Below are 19,161 nucleotides of genomic sequence, written 5' to 3'. Positions count from 1 at the left end.
ATGGGAAAACGAGACAAATAACTTTCTCAAACAGAGTGACAATGCTCGGTACGGCTAGTACAATTTACTTTCCGAAGATTGGTTTCTTAAAGCTCTAACACATTCATCGTACTTCTGTGTTAGGGTAGGTGTACCAGTTATGGCCATACGTTCCTATTATGATGTGTTCCAGCTATGGCCTATGGAATTCCCATAGGCCATAATTGGAACACACCATAATAGGAACGTATAGTCATAACTGGTACATCTACCCTATGTGCTATTTGCATGTTTCCAATTTATCCGTAGGTACATGAAACCCACACGAGCAGCAAGCGTAAAATGGTCCATAAACTGCCGGCAACATAGAATGGCCCACAGCAGTTAAATCGCATGGATTCGTGTCGGTTTGTTATGTGAAATTGATTCTCCATTCACTGCTACTCCGGAATACATTTCACTGGGCAATTGCCATTGATGGGTTCGGTCGGTGTAAAGTAATGATATCGATGCTGATTGTAGGAATCGAAATGTTTGCAGACAGTACTTATTCAGCAACGAAAAGGCCGCCATTTATGGGAAATACATGTGCCCGTTCAATTGCGTGGGTAATGATGGAGCACTATTGTGGGATGAATTCAACGAGTTCAATCAAATAATTCTTAAATGGAGACCATTCAAAACGACTCTACCAGTTCCGGTAATTTTAAAACATGCATGAAGCAAAATGAACAAAACACAATTATAGAATTCCTTCTACTGGAACAGATGTGGATCCGCAAATGTGCTCATCCCATACTTTTAAAATATCTGTACGATTTTGGCATATATACGGTTCTGTTATTTCATGGAAATGCCTAACATTCCCTGCGTTCTTCAATTTCGCATGACTTTGCACAAAAACCGTAGGTATTTACGTCATTTGCCTTCCACCAGCTCCATGAGTCAGAGTGAGTACAGAAGTACGGGAGGACTGACGACATGAAAAGCAACAGTTAGGGATTTGGTTGTACACGACATGGTCGTGCGATAAAAATGTGAGCAAATTGTTGTTTTGATTCCGTACTACCGAAAATTTATTCATTATGCATAGGAGCAAGTGGGGCAACGTGGCCACCTGCTTAGAAATCAACTTATAGGACATATTTTACGAAACATCTGTTGCTGGCTTACTGCTTGAAACCTACTTGAACTATCCATTTCATTTTAGACTAATAAATTCCATTTCTCTAGGGCGAATATTTGAAAAATGTTAGACTAGCTCAAAATTTCAAAAATGTTATGACATTTCTGAATCAGAAAAAAAGGTTCATCAGTAGTTTCTTATAATACATCGTTAATAGTCTTTAATCAGCTATATAAATGTTCAATGGTTTCTTATATGACGCGATGTTATTCTAGTTTTCTTAACAAAATAGGTCGTATGAATAAAAGCGTTTACTATACATTACTTTTCCCGTAAGAAAAGCACGGGAAAGTAAAGTAAACTCTTTTTATTCATACGGCCCAATATTACTTAAGTCCAGTGTTGGGAAAATATCAAAAATCAAAGCTCATTAATGCCCAAGATCACGCTTGATGTTCGGAGACAAAATTCAACTAGCAAACAACTGTGGTTGATACTGCAAGCTGTGATATCGCAGCTCGGAATGTCAAGCTAACAAAACTCACCAGCTCCAAATCTCACCAAACTGTGGTGAGATTGAGTTTCATGATTTTTTGCTTAAAGCTGGGCTTAGACAGGGCAAGTCAATTGATCAAGTCAGCTGGATTCAACTGACATGAACACGAATTGAACGTGTAAACCATGCCATTCAACTGACTTGATCAACTCACTTGAATTGAAAAAAGTTGAACCAGGCTCAACTTTTCAAGCCAATTGAATTCAACTGAGTTGATCATTTGACTTGCCTAGTCTAAACCCAGCTTTAACCCGAACGCAACCGAAACGTCCATAACGGCTGGCAGCAGTCGCTTCGTGTCTGCCATCGGTGAAGAGAAAAACTAGATAGCATTATTATACCATCTCTTTCTTAGAAAACGAAGTGCAACGGAATCATTTTAGCGTCTAGTCAACTCTCAGCTTCAACTTTAGACGTTGTGAATAGTCTTGCGATATCAAAGGAGCTTGTAAAATCAAGCATGATATTTTACTCCAAAACGCGGAAATATCGATTTGCTAATGATTATGCCATCACTGCTTAAGTCTACGAACACCACTGATGTTTCAAACAATGTCTACTTAAATTTTGCGTTATTCGTTTTATAAATATGACTGTATCATATGAAATCACAATTTGAAGCAACAGCTTTTGTAAAAAATTTGTAATTCAGAAGCCTGAAAAAATATAACCATAAACAGGTAATACTTCTTATATTTAATTTATGCTACTGAAAGTAATTGTTTCATTTAAACCTTTTGACTTAGGACTACGTATTTAATTTCTATACTAGGGGTTACATGAAAAATAATATCAAAATTCAGACATAGGGGAAATGGCTCTAATGTTGCCTATGGATCTAAGATTGGGCCCTTCGCTATAAATCTGCTATTTATCCATTTTATCTAGATAAACGCGTCATTGGGACGGTACTAATGGATATTTTTGGCCGCTATTGAAAATTTAGTCGATTTATGACTGATTTAGACTGAATTTACGTATAGGCCCAAATTAGGGGCATTTAGGCCGACATTACATCCATTTCCCCTATAACGAAAATTCCCAAACACGGACGAGACGATAGAGCGCAATTCGAACAAACGGCACATTGCGAATGTTCACATGAGCGAGCTCACCGCTCCACAGTGGGGCAGCGAAGCCATATTCGTGTGGTCAAAACCTCTAGCGCCGTTGGTTTGCTTTCTACAGCAATACAATGTTCCACAAAGTTGTTCAATACTAAAAGCGCCATCCTTTGAATGTTTCATATTAGTTCATTTTTACGCGCTCGATTCTATCTTTTGAACGGAGCATCCTAGCCGAATGAAATTTGTGTTTACTTTTCATACTTATGTCAAAGATTGATTCCGTTTACACGAGACGTTAGTTATTTCTAAGTGTGTATGGTAAATTCTTTCAAATTTGTTGAAAATTTGCTTTGTGTGTAAAACATGATAAGATGTTATTGATCTGAATAGATTACAAACAATCAGAAACACAAGCACAGAAGCACGCAGATTCTTCACTAACGCAACCCAAACAAGTGCAATAACTGGTATTAATGAAGAATTAATTGACCGATGCGATACAATTCTTCGTACGTTGCCTTCCGGATTTTCGATCAACATAACAGCATTTCGAAATTTTGCTGAAGAAACTGCTCGTATCCAATGCCAGCCTCTATCCATAAGGTTTTAATCCACGGATCGCAAGGAATCCAAATTGCATTGCTTCCAATTGGTATGTTAAGCAAGGAGGCTCAGGAAGCCAGAAATAAAGACTTCAGAAAATTTCGGGAACGATACAGTCGCAAAACAAGTCGAAAGGACACTATAGAGGACGTTGGAGGATGGACATTTCAAACCAACAGTCTTAAGTCTTTAAAGTGTAAAAATGAACTAATATGAAACTTTCAAAAGATGGCGCTTTTAGTATTGAGCAACTTTGTAGAACATTGTATTGCAAACCAACGGCGCTAGAGGTTTTGGTCATGCGAATGGCTTCGCTGCCCACTGTGCGCTCGGTTAACCGCTCACCATTTCACGAATGAAAGGAAGGGAGGAGAAGAGAAGCTGTTGAGCAGTACAGTCGACGTTTTTCTCTCGCTCGCTTCGTTCGTTCGATTGCGTTATTTCGTTTAGTCTCGCGTTGAGTAGTGACGCTCTCGCTGACCCAGCCATAGGTAAAAAAAGCGCGGTGGCGCGTGTGCCGGCAATCCCAGGAAACGATCTAGGGCTCTAGACAATAGTGACAGTGCGACAGTTGCGATGAAGCTGCTTGATAACAATCGGTTCTCCGTTCTGGAGGACGGTGCAGAGCTGGTGACGGTAACAACAGGACCGCCGAAAAAGGACAGAATGCCGCTTTTCTACGTGAAAGGCTTCCCTTCCGGACTGCCCTGCAAAGGGTGTCCGGTACACCATCCAGCTCTGCACGGAAGGATACAAATTGATGGTTCCGGCGTTGGACCTTTACAAGGCGGTTCAGACCATGCTCCCTGATGGTGAATCGTTATCTCTGTTCGCGGATGACACATCCATCGTATACAAGGACGTCCTGTCTGAATATTTTAACAACTGGAAGATCCTCATAAACGCGGTAATTCTATTCTTCTCCGACGGAACAAATTTTGGAGATTTAGAGTGAGGAAAGATGATGACCTGATCATCTTTCCACACTCTACATCTTCAAAATTTGTTCCGTCGGAGAATAGCAAAATCTGCCTGAACGGCACAGTGGTGGATTTTTCAAAAGAGGTAGTCTACTTCAGACTAACATTCGACACCAAGATGATTTTTAGGGAGCATGTTGACAAAACAAAAAAAGTAGAACGGTCTGTGCCTAGGGGCACGAGCGGAAGCTTGACGTATGACCGCTAGTGGACGAAATGAATGTGAAGAGCATTTAGTTCTTTTAATTCATCAATTATCTATTATCTCAACTCTTTCCGTTTTTGAATTGTAGGCGTACCAAATTTGTAGTAGTTTTTTTCAAAGAGAAAGTTGATTAAGAGAATCAATCAAAATCACTTGCACCCCTGCTTCCAAGTTTGGTTACAAGATTACAACTCTGAGGAACATTTTGTTTGGTCGTTGGGGGATTGTGGTTCTGAATATAGACAAACAGGCACAGATAAATTCTATTCCAACTCTTTACTGATAAAAGCTTGATGGCCCTGAAAAGAGCCGTTTTATTGTACAGGACATCCATGGCCACTTACGCTTGGCGTGTTTAGTGCAGGTGACAACATCACGGACCTCATTTTCCAGGAACACCTTCAGCACACCTCGTAGATCAGACCGGAGATACGTTTGACACCACCACGAAGAACCTTGCGATGACGCTTGGCGCCTCCTTTACCAGACCTTTACCGCCAGATAACTTTCATGGCAGGATCGCGTGTTGTTTGATATTGCCTCCTACGGACATTTTTAAGACGGATCAAGAGCTGAAGATAGTCGTCTATTATAATTGAATCGAATTTAACCTCGCATTTTGGTACTGAGGTAGCTCTTGCTTCAACTATAGAAGTAGTCAGAGATTCAAGAGCATAATTAATTTCATCTTTGGTTTGCAAAGGAATGTTTGGATTGAAGTTATATTCCATAAATGTTCGATATTGCTCCCAATCAGCCTTATGGTAATTGAAAGTAGAGCTGTTGGGATTAGAAATTATTTTTTGGGATATTTCAAAAGTTACTGGAAGGTGATCAGAACCGAAGTCAGCATGGGTAACCAATTGGCTACAAAGTTGACATGAATCAGTTAAGACCAAATCAATAGTGGAGGGATTTCTTGCAGAAGAAAAGCATGTTGGACTGTTTGGATATTGAATAGTGTAATAACCTGCAGAACAATCATCAAACAGAATACTACCATTGGAATTGCTTTGAGCATTATTCCATGAGTGGTGTTTTAAATTAAAATCACCAATAATGAAGAATTTAGACCTATGACAGGTAAGTTTCTGAAGGTCACCCTTGAGAAAATTCTTTTGCTGGCCTACGCATTGGAATGGCAAATATGCAGCTATAAACGTAATTTGTCCAAATTTTGTTTCAACAGAAACTCCCAAATTTAAAAAAAAAACTTTGGTTTTAAACGAAGAAAGAATTTTATGTTTGATTCGTCTATGAACAATGATGGCAACGCCACCACAGGGTCCATCAAGACGATCATTTCTATAAATCAAATAATTTGTGTCCTTCTTAACCTTATGGTCAGGTTTAAGGAACATTTCAGTTATAACGGCAATATGCACGTTATGAACCCTCAAAAAGTTAAATATCTCGTCTTCATTATCATTAAGAGATCGAGCATTCCAATTTAAAATATTTAAAGCTTTAAAATCCATTGCTGAATTTTAAAGTCATGCCAATATTATTTGCAAATTTTACTCCAGTTTGAATAGCATCAAACATGAAGTTAGATTTAAGCAGAAATCATGTCAATTAATGATTTCTGTAAAAATTCCATTTTAGGGGCAGTAATGCTTCCTAAGTCAAAATTATCAAAATTTCCGTTAGAACGTTGGTTAGTATTTTGATTTCTACCCGCTGCAATAGCAGCATAGGTAGCTCCATTAACTCGCTGAACATTGTTAGCAGCGAGGGTAGTAGGTATAGATGAAAAATTTGAAGCAGGGGTGATATTTGTACCTACGGGTACGAATGTTGAATTTGTTCCTCACTGACCGTTGTTAGAAGCAGAGAAATTCGTACCTGTTCGGAAACGTGGAGCGTTTCTTACCTGTCGCTTAGAACGAGATTGTAGGATCGCTTTGCGAGTCTTACATTCCCAAAAATTAGATTTGTGATTTTCACCACAATTTGAACATTTAAATTACTTAGGATCTTCCTTCACAGGACAGTCGTCCTTTGCGTGAGAGGAATCACCACAATTCATGCATTTAGCTGGCATGTAGCAATTTTTATTTCCGTGACCCCATCCCTGGCACTTACGGCACTGGGTGAGGTTTTGGAAATTTCCTAAAGTCTTCCTGAAGTGTTCCCACTTCACTCGGACATGGAGCATAAGGCTAGCTTTTTCCAATGCCTTAAGGTTGTTTAGTTCACTAGATTTGAAGTGTACTAAATAAAAATCATTAGAAATCCCGTTGCGCGAATCGCCAGGACGGGATTTCATTTTCATTTTGATTACTTGGAGTGGCACAATTCCAAGCAATTTTGCCAGTTCATCTTTGATCTGATCCAGGGATTCACCACTGGGCAGTCCTTTCATGACAACCTTGAACACACGTTCAGTTTTGGTGTCGTAAGTAAAAAATTTGTGCTGCTTCTCAGTAAGATACTTGAGAAGACATTTAAATCCGTCCAAGGTTTCAGCCAATACACGGCATTCACCCCGACGTCCAATTTGTAGTGCAAACTTAAATTTCACGAAGTTCAAAAGTTCCATGCGAAGAGCATGAAAATCGGAAGTGGTTATCACAATAGGGGGAATCTTTTCCTTCTTGGCATTAAGCCGGGAAAGTTTACAAGAATTTCTCATCATCCGTTAGCAAATCAAATTGATTACTCAAATTAATTTCATCAGAAGGGGGATCAAGAGTTTGCCCCTTTCATTTGCGTTTAGGCGCCATGGCGGCAGTAAATTTTTATCCAAATCAACTTCCAAGCAGATTGCTATAAGAATCTGATGGATCGAAGAGGAATTTTCCAAATCGATATCCAAGAAGGATTACCTCGGGTAGGGTCCAAACAAGGATCGAAGAGGAATAAGAGTTGAACAAGGTAGAAATTTTACAGGTTGAGCACTGAAAAGTGCTGTTTAAATTTGTTGTAGTTTTAGGTAGTAGTAATACTTCCTTCAGCAAAAAGCAAATAGATCCGCACGGCAAGAGAGCACGCTGCGAACTGACCTTCCTACTGCTGCTATTGCTGCTCACCACGCCGTCCGAAGCAAAAATGAGCTAATGCCATACAGCAGCGCTCTTTTATATCTTCTCAAGTTAAAACAGAATGATGTGCAACCAAGTGGTACTCGATTATGAGGACTGGGTTTGGGAAGAACGTTTATTTCATGAAAACAGAGATAAAATTATAACTTTTTATTTGTACATTGGACAATGCTTGACATTACCACTTTTTTAATACTTTCACGTTAAAAATCATCATGCGGACCCAATTTTATAGATGCGTCGGAAGATTTTTGATCGATTGGTGATAAAATTATTTTAAATGGTCCGGAAGCAGCTGAGTTATTAATGTTCAAAATCTTTCATAATTTGTTACTTGTTCTATTTCCGGTATAGAAATGAAAAATTTAAACATGAAAACAAATGTACCTATCTACGGATCGTAATCCATAGAAAGTTAACAACACTGATAAGAAGCATGCGGAAAACTCATTTATCACGGGAAAATTTAGCTTCGTTTTCTAAAACGTTTATCACAGCTGCAAATTTCAATTCTAATTCGAAATGAACACGCAAGCACTCAGATTCAGATGCAACAGGAAAATCACTCCAATCAACAAACGTCTGCTAACAAACCCGAGCAGGTTCGATTCGAACCCAGGAACAACAAGACCTGGCACAACAGCTTTTCAATTTGTATGCAAAGTCAGTGGAAAATACAATTCTGACCATACCACACATCCATCACCGAAGACAAGCCTTTCCAGCTTCCGACCACTCTTTTTCGGAGTGTTCCCATGTGTGCCGACAGCCACCGGGGATTAAGACAGGATAATACTCACTCTGAAAACCCACGCACAGCCACACGTCATCCACCCTCAACAACGAACACAGTAGCAGCGGGATAAAGTTTTACGTTTACGAATTCAATTTGCTGGTTGAATAGCAGTTTGATTTGCATCTTTCCATCAGGAGCATCACAACGGACGACCACCAACTCCCCCTCCCTATCTTCCCGACGGGGAGTGATGAATATTAAATGGAAATTGAAATTTTCTGTTCATTTCGGAGAGCGGTTTCTCAAAGCGGAACGGTGTCCTTTGGCTCTGTCTCGCTCTCGATCTGCGCTGAAACGTGGGATGGTCTTTGGGACTGTAGTAGCAAGTTGAAAAGGGGAAAACTTTTCACTTGAAACCACAAAACCAATATTTCAAGCTACAGTGGGGCAAGGTTCTGTCTTGAATTTGGTGCAACTTTGTACGGCTAGTGCTTGGGGTTGTGTTGTGTAAAATGTGATGAGAATTGTACTATGCAAGTGGAACTGTAAAGGGTGGAATGGTCAAAAATGTGTCGGCTTAAATTTGGCGTATTTTTTATAATCGTATAATGAGAGGCCGTTATAGCTTAAATTCACAAAACAACAGAGCCAATAAAAGTTTCACTTAGATTGACAGAACATAGTTGCATTGCTTTTCAATGAAGACCGATGACTGTTTCATTGATAGATGATGTTCTCATCATCATGACATCAGATTCGTGGATGTAGAACGATGTTGAACAAACCCATGTTGATATTCCGATATTAAAGGCTGAACAACACTGTAAAGTGCTCCGTGCACTAGGGTTGCGAAAGCCTTGCTAATGCAGCATAGAAGCGAAATACCACGATAATTGTCAACGTGGTTACGGCTACCGGATTTGTGTATTGGTACGATAGCAGCAGTTTTCCATAAGCTGGGGAACGTCCTCTCGGACAGCGAACGGTTGAATATACAGCAAATCGGTAAAGCCAGCGAGAGAGCGCAGTATTTCAGGAAATTCGGAGGAATTCCGTCAAATCCGGGTCTTTTTTATGCATTAAGATTGGTCAAAACTGTATGGACATCATCTGGCGTGAAGCGTAGTAAGGGGAAATTTAAGTCATGTTCATGTCGTTGACGCTGTAAGCACATCCTTTGCGACTTCACGAATTTCCAGAAATTCGATGGTTTTTTTCAGGTTTGACTGTGTTCGTTGATCATGTTCTTCGTAGCTAGCGACGAGTAGCTCGTTGTATTGAGTTTCAATTGAACGAAGAGTATTTCGGTTGTCCTCGGATTTAGAGATGAAAAACCGTTTGCGGGCCTTGCGGAGTTTGTTGCGGAGGTTTCTGTATTCCACCAGGGTTTCCACGCAGAGTAGCCGGAGAAAGGTCTACGAAGAGGAACACACTCGTGCAGTTTTTCATAGAACTGGTTTGTAATGACGTCAACTGAATCACCATTCAGAACCAGGGACCAATTAACTGCTGTAAGTATGTGATCTAGGGCGGTTAGGTCACAGATTTTAAGATCAAATACTGCTGGGGCATCATGACAATCAGGTAGATTTAAGTGCGCATCGAGGTTCAGAATGAATGGCCTGTGATGGATGTCGACATTAAGCAGTGGAACCGGAACTGGAAGATTCATTGCGATCACAGCGGAATATTTGGTAGTCCGTCGAAATTTCACAGTCGGATATGTCCAGTCGAAGCCAGGTTTCTGTTAAGACCACTGCATCGTAATCACTGCTCGTCAGTCTCAAACGAAGTTCTTGGATCTTCGTACGTAAACCCCTAACATTTTGATAGTAGATAGGGAAAACTGAATCCGAGAGGTTCTCCATCTCACTATCATTAACTCGTACCATGTTCACTCTGTTCACCATGGAGGTGAGGCTCAAAACGGCGTCTGTTCTCTATGTTAGGAGCGGCTGATTACTGCTACTATTAGTGCTAGCGTGGGACTCTAAACAGAGCTGTGCACGATGGTCCCCCGGCGAGACAGGAGGATGGGGCATGGGGCAAGCCCAACAAGCCACCCTGGAAAAAATCTAAAGTTGCAAATACCGAAGAAAGAAATACGGATCGGTTCCATCGGCACTGACCAACGCGACGAAATAAGGACTACGATTGGAAACTCAGAACATGCTTGCAATAGCTATGCATACCGGGCTGCGATAGGTTAATCTATGACGAATTACAACTACGCAACTTCGAAGTCGTAGCACAGGACAAAAGGTGTGGAAAAGCGGGCATCAAGCGGCTACTTTCTACCAGAGCTGTGGCACCACCAACGAGCTGGGAACCGGCTTTGTAGTGCTGAGTAAGATGCGCAAGTTGAGGATTAAGGACCGTTTCTTCAACTACAGCATCAACAACGTGCACTGCCCACTCGAAGGGAGACCCAACGACGAGAAAGAAGCGTTATATGCGCAGCTGGAGCAGGTGTACGACGCCTGTTCGCAACGGGATGTCAAAATCGTCATCGGCGACATGAACGCTCAAGGTCCCTTTTTAGTGGGAGGCAATGTATAGACCGGCAATCGGGCCAAACAGCCTGCATGCTGTATCGAAGGACAACGGCCAACGATGCGTGAATTTTGTAGCCTCTCGGGGTATGGTAGTTCGAAGTACCTTTTTCCCCCGCAAGGATATCCACAAAGCCACCTGGAGATCACCTAACCAACACACAGAAAACCAAATCGATCACGTTCTAATCTACCGAAAATTCTTCTCCGACATTATCAACGTCCGCACGTACCGCAGTGCGAACATAGATTCGGTCCATGCGCTCAAAACTCTCGACGGCTCATAACACCCGTCAAAGTCGAACGCCGCGACCCAACATTGAGCAACTACGGGACGCCGGAGATGCCCAAGACTACGCGCAGCAGCTGGAAGTTGCACTACCCACGGAAGAACATCCGTTCCGCCATAGGTAGTACTGCTGCAGCGGCACTAGGTACTGCAATTCCGGACCGAAGAAATGACCAGTTTGACGGCGAATGTAAACTGTTAGTAGAGGAGAAGAATGTAGCACGGGCGAGAATGCTGCAACACCGCACGAGATTGAATGTGGAGCGATACAGACAAAACTCGGTTTTCCGAAGGAAGACCGAGATAGCAAGGCAATGGAAAATCTGTACCGCGTAAACGACACACGGAAGTTCTACGAGAAGCTAAATAGTTCGCGCAAAGGCTACGTGCCGCAAGCCGATATGTGCAAGGACTTGGACGGTAACCTTCTCACGAACGAGTGTGAGGTGATTGAGAGGTGGAAGCAGTACTATGACGAGCACCTCAAAGGTGAAGCAGCAGAAAACGAAGGTGGCACGGCAACAGAACTTGGAGCACGCGCAGAAGACGACAGACTACCGGTCCATGATCTTCAAGAAGTTGAGGAGGAGATCGGTCGGCTGAAGAACAACAAAGCAACTGGTGTAGATCAACTACCAAGTGAGCTATTAAAATACGGTGGTGAAGCACTGGCTAGAGCGCTGCACTGGGTAATTGCCAAGATTTGGAGGAGGAGATATTACCGGAGGAGTGGATGGAAGGTGTCGTATGCCCAATCTACAAAAAGGGCGACAAGTTGGATTGCTGCAACTACCGCGCGATCACACTGCTGAGCGCCGCCTACAAAGTACTCTCCCAAATTCTATGCCGCCGCCTGTCACCATTTGCAAGAGAGTTCGTGGGGGATTAATGGGTGCCCGCGCTACCACGGACCAAATTTTCGCGATTCGGCAGGTTCTGCAGAAATGCCGCGAATACAACGTGCCCACACATCATTTGTTCATCGATTTCAAATCCGCATACGACACAATCGATCGAGATCAGCTATGGCAGATTATGCACGAGTACGGATTTCCGGATAAACTGACGCGATTGGTCAAGGCGACGAGGGATCGAGTGATGTTCGTTGTTCGAGTATCGGGGACACTCTCGAGTCCCTTTGAATCTCGAAGGGGGTTACGGCAAGGTGATGGACTTTCGTGTCTACTATTCAACATCGCGTTAGAAGGTGTGATCAGAAGAGCTGGGATAGTCACGAGTGGCACGATCTTCAGGAAGTCCATCCAGCTTTTTGGCTTTGAACTTTGAGACGATGGCGGAAACGTACATCAGACTGAAGGCTGAAGCTAGGTGGATTGGACTTGCCATCAACGCATCAAAGACAAAATACATGAAAGGAAGAGGTTCTAGGGAAGACAATGTTAGCCTCCCACCCCGAGTTCAGATTGACGGTGACGAAATCGAGGTGGTCGATGAGTTCGTGTATTTGGGCTCACTGGTGACCGCCGAAAATGATACCAGCAGAGAAATTCAAAGACGCATTATGGCAGGGAATCGTGCCTACTTTGGACTCCGGAGGACGCTCCGGTCGAATAAAATTCGCTGCCGCACGAAGTTGACTGTCTACAAGACGCTGATTAGACCGGTGGTCCTCTACGACCACGAGACCTGGACTATGCTCGTGGAGGACCAACGCGCCCTTGGTGTTTTCGAACGGAAGGTGTTGCGTACCATCTACGGTGGAGTGCAGATGGATGACGGAACGTGGAGGAGGCGAATGAACCACGAATTGCACCCGCTGTTGGGAGAACCATCCATCGTCCACATTGCAAAAATTGGGCGACTACGGTGGGCTGGGCACGTCGTAAAAATGCCACATGACGATCCAGTGAAAATGGTTCTAGAAAACGACCCAACAGGAACAAGAAGAAGAGGCGCGCAGGTGGGGTAGGCAAGGTGGATCGACCAAGTAGAAGGCGACCTGCGGACGCTTCGCAGACTACGAGGCTGGCGAAGTGTGGCCATGGATCGAGTAGAGTGGAGACGACTTCTTCGGACAGTAGAGAACAACAAGGCCTTAGCCTAATTGGTAAGGTACGTAAGCCGTTCAGGCAGATCTTATTATTCACCGACGGAACAATTCTGAGAGATTTAGAGTGAAGAAAGATGATGACCTGGGTCTTTGCCGCGTTGATACGAATCTTCCAGCTGTTGAAATAGTCATACAGGACGTCCAGGCCTCTCTGAAGTTTGGCAGTCAGAGCTGCGATGACCCTACCCTTGAAGACGATGGATGTGTCATCTGCGAACAGAGACAACGATGCACCATCAGGGAGAGCTGGCATGTCGGAGATGAACAGGTTGAACAGAAACCCCAACACCGATGTTGAAAGCATCCAATGTGATGCCATTCAGAGAGACTCGGAACGTCCTGTTCGATAGATAGTTGTTAATTATCTTCACTAGGAAGATTGGAAGACCGTAGGGCTGCAATTTGAACACCAGGCCATCATGCCAGACATTGTCGAACGCTTTTTCAACGTCCAACAACGCCATGGCAGATGTTTTCGAAACAGACTTGTTCCGTCTGAGAATGTTTGTTACTCGAGTCAGCTGGTGGACGGTCGAACGACCTTTCCGAAAACCAACCTGTTCCTCGAGTAACAAGTTGTTTTCTTCGGCAGATGTTAGGAGCCGGTGGTAGACTGCTCTTTTGAACAGATTTGATAACCCTGAGAGAAGGCTGGTTGGTCGATAACTTGAAATAGAGGACGGATCCTTCCCAGGTTTCCGGATGGGTATGACTGTAGCTGACTTCAAGCACGAAGAGAAGTAGCCAAGTCGGAGGCACAGATTAAAAATCAGTGCCAGATGGTTGTAGAATCTGGAACTCAAATGTTTGAGTTTCAGATTCGGGATGTTGTCGAAACCTGGGGCCGTCATGTTTTTAGATGATTGTATATAGGCCAACAGTTGAGTTGAGGCTAGACAGCAGCGCTCTTTTATATCTTTTCAGGTTAAAGCAGAATGATGTGTAACCAAGTGGTACTCGATTAGGACGACTGGGATTGGGAAGAACGTTTATTTCATGAAAACAGTGATACAAATTATCACTTTTTATTTGTACATTGGGCAATGCTTTACATTACCACTTTTTCAATAGTTTCTTGTTGAAAATCATTAGACGAAAGCATTGCTATTGATGCGTGGAAATATTTCTGATCGATTGGTGATAACATTATTGAAATTGGTCCAAGGGCAGCTGAGTAATTAATGTTCAAAATCTTTCATAACTGTGTTACATTCAGGTTGGCCAGTGAATTTCCATTTTGAAATTCCCGGTTTTTTTTCCAGGTTCGCATATTTAAAAAATTTGAGAGATTATCACGCTTAGCATTACACCACCGGCGCTGCTAATGTACGAAGTTAAATACGAAAAAAATAATATGTAAAACCTACTGACGTTGGAACTCGCTCAACGTGAAACTAAACATGGTTCATGAAATTTAATACCCACATCCAATAGACCAATACTTCAAGAATATTTCTGAAAGGATACAAAAAGTGATTTACGAAGATTCCCAAGATTGTGGGGCTTTGACATTTGTGTAGAGTCTGAAACTAGAACTTTTCTTCAAAATTTTCGGGATGCAATACCTACTTGGAGAAAAAATAATTAACAATTTTGAAAAATTTTCAGGTTCACAGATTTAAAAAAAAAAAGTCATACTTGAGTCATAATTGTGAAGGCTCTGAGACTAGGAAGTTCTGAGCAGAATTCCAGAATTATGCTGCCTAGAAGGGCTTAGAAATTGTTAGATGAATTTGAGGAGATTTCTGTGGAGAAGGATGCTTTAAAAAGTTCTAAATTTAATTCTTAGATAATTTTGGAAGATTTCAGAAGGAGTTGTGAAAAGAACACTTTAAGGAAAATTCCTACGTAATTCTGAGAAAAGATTTTTATGGGGATCGCGAGTAAAATAGCAGATGAATTTTAAGAAGAATTTCAATAAAATTATGATAATAATTCAACAAGCTAAGAGTGTTCTGGTGATAATTTCAACCCTAGTGCTAAAGATGTATCACAGAGCTCCAACAAAATTGATTGCAAAAAAAATGCTGATGATAAAAAAGAAATTCTTAAAATACTCCAAGGGGTTCTAAACAAAATTTCGAAAAATTTCTGCTGTTCTGAATAGAGTTAAAAGAAAAATTTGAAAAGAATTTCAAAGCAATCAAAGCCTCCGAATAGGTTCAAGGGAATTCTAAGAAGAACTCCAACCAAATTCTTAGAAGAGGTTTCAAGAAAATTCAAAAAAGAACTCAACGATAATTATTAAACGGAGTGTTTTCTGGTTAATTTCAGAAAAAAATATGATATTTTAGAAAAGAATTCCAATATAATTCTGGAATTCATAGCATGAGAATTTTGAATAAAATTGCATGGTTATTTTAATTTCGAATTGAAAACGAAAAACTAAAACCTCGGAAGAGAATAGTTCAGATTCAGTTTTTACAAATATTTAAATTGAAATTGATACGACAAAAATTAATTTGAAGTTTTGCTGAGTGATTAAATTCTAAAAACATTAAGGCGAGAAACTGTAGAAAATTAAACAGCTAGTAGAGCTAGACATTCATTTGGTAAAGAATCACTCTGTTTTAATGGTTTATTCTGAAATTTTGGCACACAAATTTATTTCCATGGTATGGTAGATTTATTTTTCCCGGTTCTCTCGTCAAATTCCCGGGTTTTCCCGGTTTTCCAGGTTACTTTTCAAATTTCCGGATATTTTCCGGTATTCCCGGTTTTCCCGGCTCACTGGCCACCCTGTTACATTTTTCATTTTCAGTTTTCACAAAGTGTACCCCCATATAGAAATCACAGACGTAGTCCGACGTCAAAACTTTTTTATTTGCGATACCGTAATAAGCATGCTATCCATTGACGGTTTTTTTACTTTAAGGCTGGAATGATTTTTTGGCGTCGTGAGTGTGAAATTGCTTGAGAGTCAATCTAGTGTTAATCTTTAAAAAAGATGCTTGAATAGGACAAATAAAATTCCCTTAAGATTCTCGGTTTACCTGAATTTTTCAGTAAGTAGACACCGTGATAAAGTTTGTAGATCAATTGGTTTAATGAACCCTAAAAACTATGCCAAATTTGATCGAGTTTAATTGCGATTTGCATTTGCGCGACAATTTTAAAGTTGATTCATATGGGATAATGTAAGCCGATTGTGGATTTTTTGCGAATGATAAAATTTTAGATTCCATGGAAGTCTCGAGATGCTGCACATTGTATTAAAAACAGCAATTTGGTGATCACTTTAGTATAGAATAAACGCAACTTTTTGGCTTCGAGAGTTTACAAACACTTAAATCCACTTCCACTGCTTCGCCAATAGCATTATTAGCTTTCTGGCAAAACGCAAAAACGTGTGGTCAAATTTATTTCCACCAGCTCCGTTGAGCATTGCAGTTAGAGTACAGCAGTATTCATAAATTCAATTTCCATAGCCGCTAATATCCTGACCAATGTTTGCGTAGCATATATGCATACCGCAAACCAGCACTCTCTCCCTCTCTCTCTTGCTATGAAGTTGAATACCCGGGCATAGGATGTGCAAAATTTGGTACACTTTGTTTCACTTCCATTCGACAGGCTTGCCTGCGGGCGCACCGCGGAGTTATATGTAGAACCAGAGCAGATTGGGATATTTATTTAACCACTAAATTCTCCACATATTTATAAATGAATTGGGTAAACATCCGAAAAACGTTAGTTATGCATAGTAGCAATCGAATTCAGTATTGATCGGAATAAGGACGCATTGCAATTTTATTTTTGATCCCTCGCAAAATTAAAAATTCTGCTGAACCACAGCAATTCCCGCGTCACTTTTCAAATAGACCAATGTAACAAATGTAAAAAAAATCGAGTTACTCGATACAAACTATTGCTCTTGTGTTATTGTATGTGATACATAAACACCCATCCAAATTAACATTCATTTATTTAAGATAGGTCAAAAATTGTCCAATGTATAGTGTGAAATGATGGGTGAGTGGTTGTTACTTCGAACATTTGGACTGCCAATCATGCTATTGGGGCTAATTTTCTAACCTCGGGACATGGAAAGATTAGGTACTCCATTCTGAAATCTGTGAAAGGGAATCTTGTATCATGTAGAACAAAACGTCCAATGTACAATTTGACTAGTCAAAACTTCCTATGTGGTTTTGACGTAGGATTACGTCTTTCGGCAACATATTGGGGGTGCAATTTAAAAAAACCAAAATCGACCGCGTTACGAAAAGCGGTCAGGTTTTGACCACTTATAACTCTGTCAATAGCGGATGGATTCTAAACAAACCAATCGATTGGTAATTTTTCTACAAAGCTACTAAAATGAATACTTTATCAATTTTTAATTGGTCACTTTTGAAAATTACGCAAATGTCCAACTGTTGCAATGTTGATCAAAATTATCACCGATTGCCCGCAAATAGTGGTTTCCCTAACATAGTCGCCAAATATTGATACAAGCACGTAATCCTACGTCAAATCTACGGTCGTGTCTTGGATACAACCTCTTACTTTTTTTTCTATATTGTAGCATGAAATTCAAAATAAAATTGTGATTTCACCGTTTCTACTAAATTTCCAAAGTTATTATTCACTTCCTACAGTAATCTGTCGAACTTCAACTTCGATTTTCTCCAAATGGCAGATATGTTACATTGGTCTATTTGAAAAGTGACGCGACCATTCAGTCATCCCCAAAATTCAGAAGTTATACTTACGTTATGAACAGCCAAAAAGAGCAGCATCGAAATCCGGAGAAATAATTTTGGCGGCAAAAGAATCCCAAAGTTTCCCATGTTGTCGGCTGCGGGTGGGAGGCTGACGAGCGTTGAGGAGTGAACAGCTATTCTCGTCTGTGCCTTACGATTCCCAAGAAACTTGCTTCTCTTCCCGTCTTGGCACTTTTATCCTTGAAAGCAAAGCCCAAACACGCACACCCACACAAACTAGTTCGGCTGCCTTGGCCCCTTGTTGCTCGCTCTCTGCGGCGCGATTCAACTATGTCCAACCGAGATTTCCTCCTCAATCGGAAAAGTGCATCCAATACTCAGGACTCAACTGCCGAGGGTTTCTATTTTCTCACTTTTGTTTGTCTTACCCCACTACTTCTCCGATCCTATCTTCCTATCACCTGCACCGGTGGCGAAGGGGTTGCAATATTCCTACACTTATTTTCAGACTATTCCTTGTGAGATTTTCTTTTTCACTTTTCCCTTTGCGCCCGCCGCAGCACTACCGTCTTCGTCAGGGACGAAACTTTGTAGGATCTTCGCTTTGCTTCCGTTCACCGCCGATTTCCTCGTCCTCTCGCTCTATTACAATTTCAAACACACGCACGAACACTACCACCACTGCTGGAAATGGGAGGAAAATTCAATCAAATTCCTTCTTGTACGACCAACTCGTTGGACATTCCCGTCAATCCAGATCGCCACTAGCACAATTAATCCTCAGTCACGTTTCGCAATCACTGGCCAAACACCACTTTCACACGAACACTGAACGCCTTTAGTAAAAAGTCAGCCAACCTGAGCGATTGAAGAAAAAAAATGGTCGGCACGGGAAGTGGAAAAACCGGATCTCTTGAAGAATGGTAATTTGGCACAACACCACACAGCACGCCCAAAGAATCTACTGCTGCTGCTGCTGATACTGCTTCTACTAACTCAACTCTAGCTACCGCTTGTTGCTCAGTCCTGCGACAGGAATCGCCTGAAGAGTGGCGAACTTGTACAATCCTTTTTATAGCGTTATCGCATGTTCGTTGGTTGGGAGCTTGTGCTGCCCGTAATTCTCGGTGGGTATGAATGAAAGTGTGGCGCCTTGGTGCGCATGCGACCACCGGAGATACACAAACGACACACGACAGCCGACCAGCCAGCCGAACGAAGCGAGCGAACAGGTCCCTTTCATTCACGGGAATGATTTCCGCTTAGCTCCCAGGATTGCGGGGGGA

General features: G+C 41.6%; 1 protein-coding gene across 2 annotated transcripts in view; it reads right to left on the bottom strand.

The window, feature by feature from the left end:
- Nplp1 (Neuropeptide-like precursor 1) overlaps positions 1–18,903 on the bottom strand; it is a 124,688-nt gene extending 105,785 nt beyond the window's left edge. For both annotated transcript variants that reach the window (XM_065234652.1, XM_065234653.1), the window contains exon 1: positions 17,924–18,903. In XM_065234652.1, the coding sequence (XP_065090724.1) occupies positions 17,924–18,001 (78 nt within the window). In that variant the 5' untranslated portion in view covers positions 18,002–18,903. The remainder of the gene's footprint in view (positions 1–17,923) is intronic.
- Between the last annotated feature and the right edge of the window lie 258 nt (positions 18,904–19,161).

This window comes from Ochlerotatus camptorhynchus, unplaced genomic scaffold, assembly GCF_037179485.1.
Source record: "Ochlerotatus camptorhynchus isolate MF236.1 unplaced genomic scaffold, CSIRO-AGI_Acam_v1.1 ptg000434l, whole genome shotgun sequence".
Taxonomy (NCBI): Eukaryota; Metazoa; Arthropoda; class Insecta; order Diptera; family Culicidae; genus Ochlerotatus; species Ochlerotatus camptorhynchus.
This window is presented reverse-complemented; position numbering and strand designations above follow the sequence as displayed.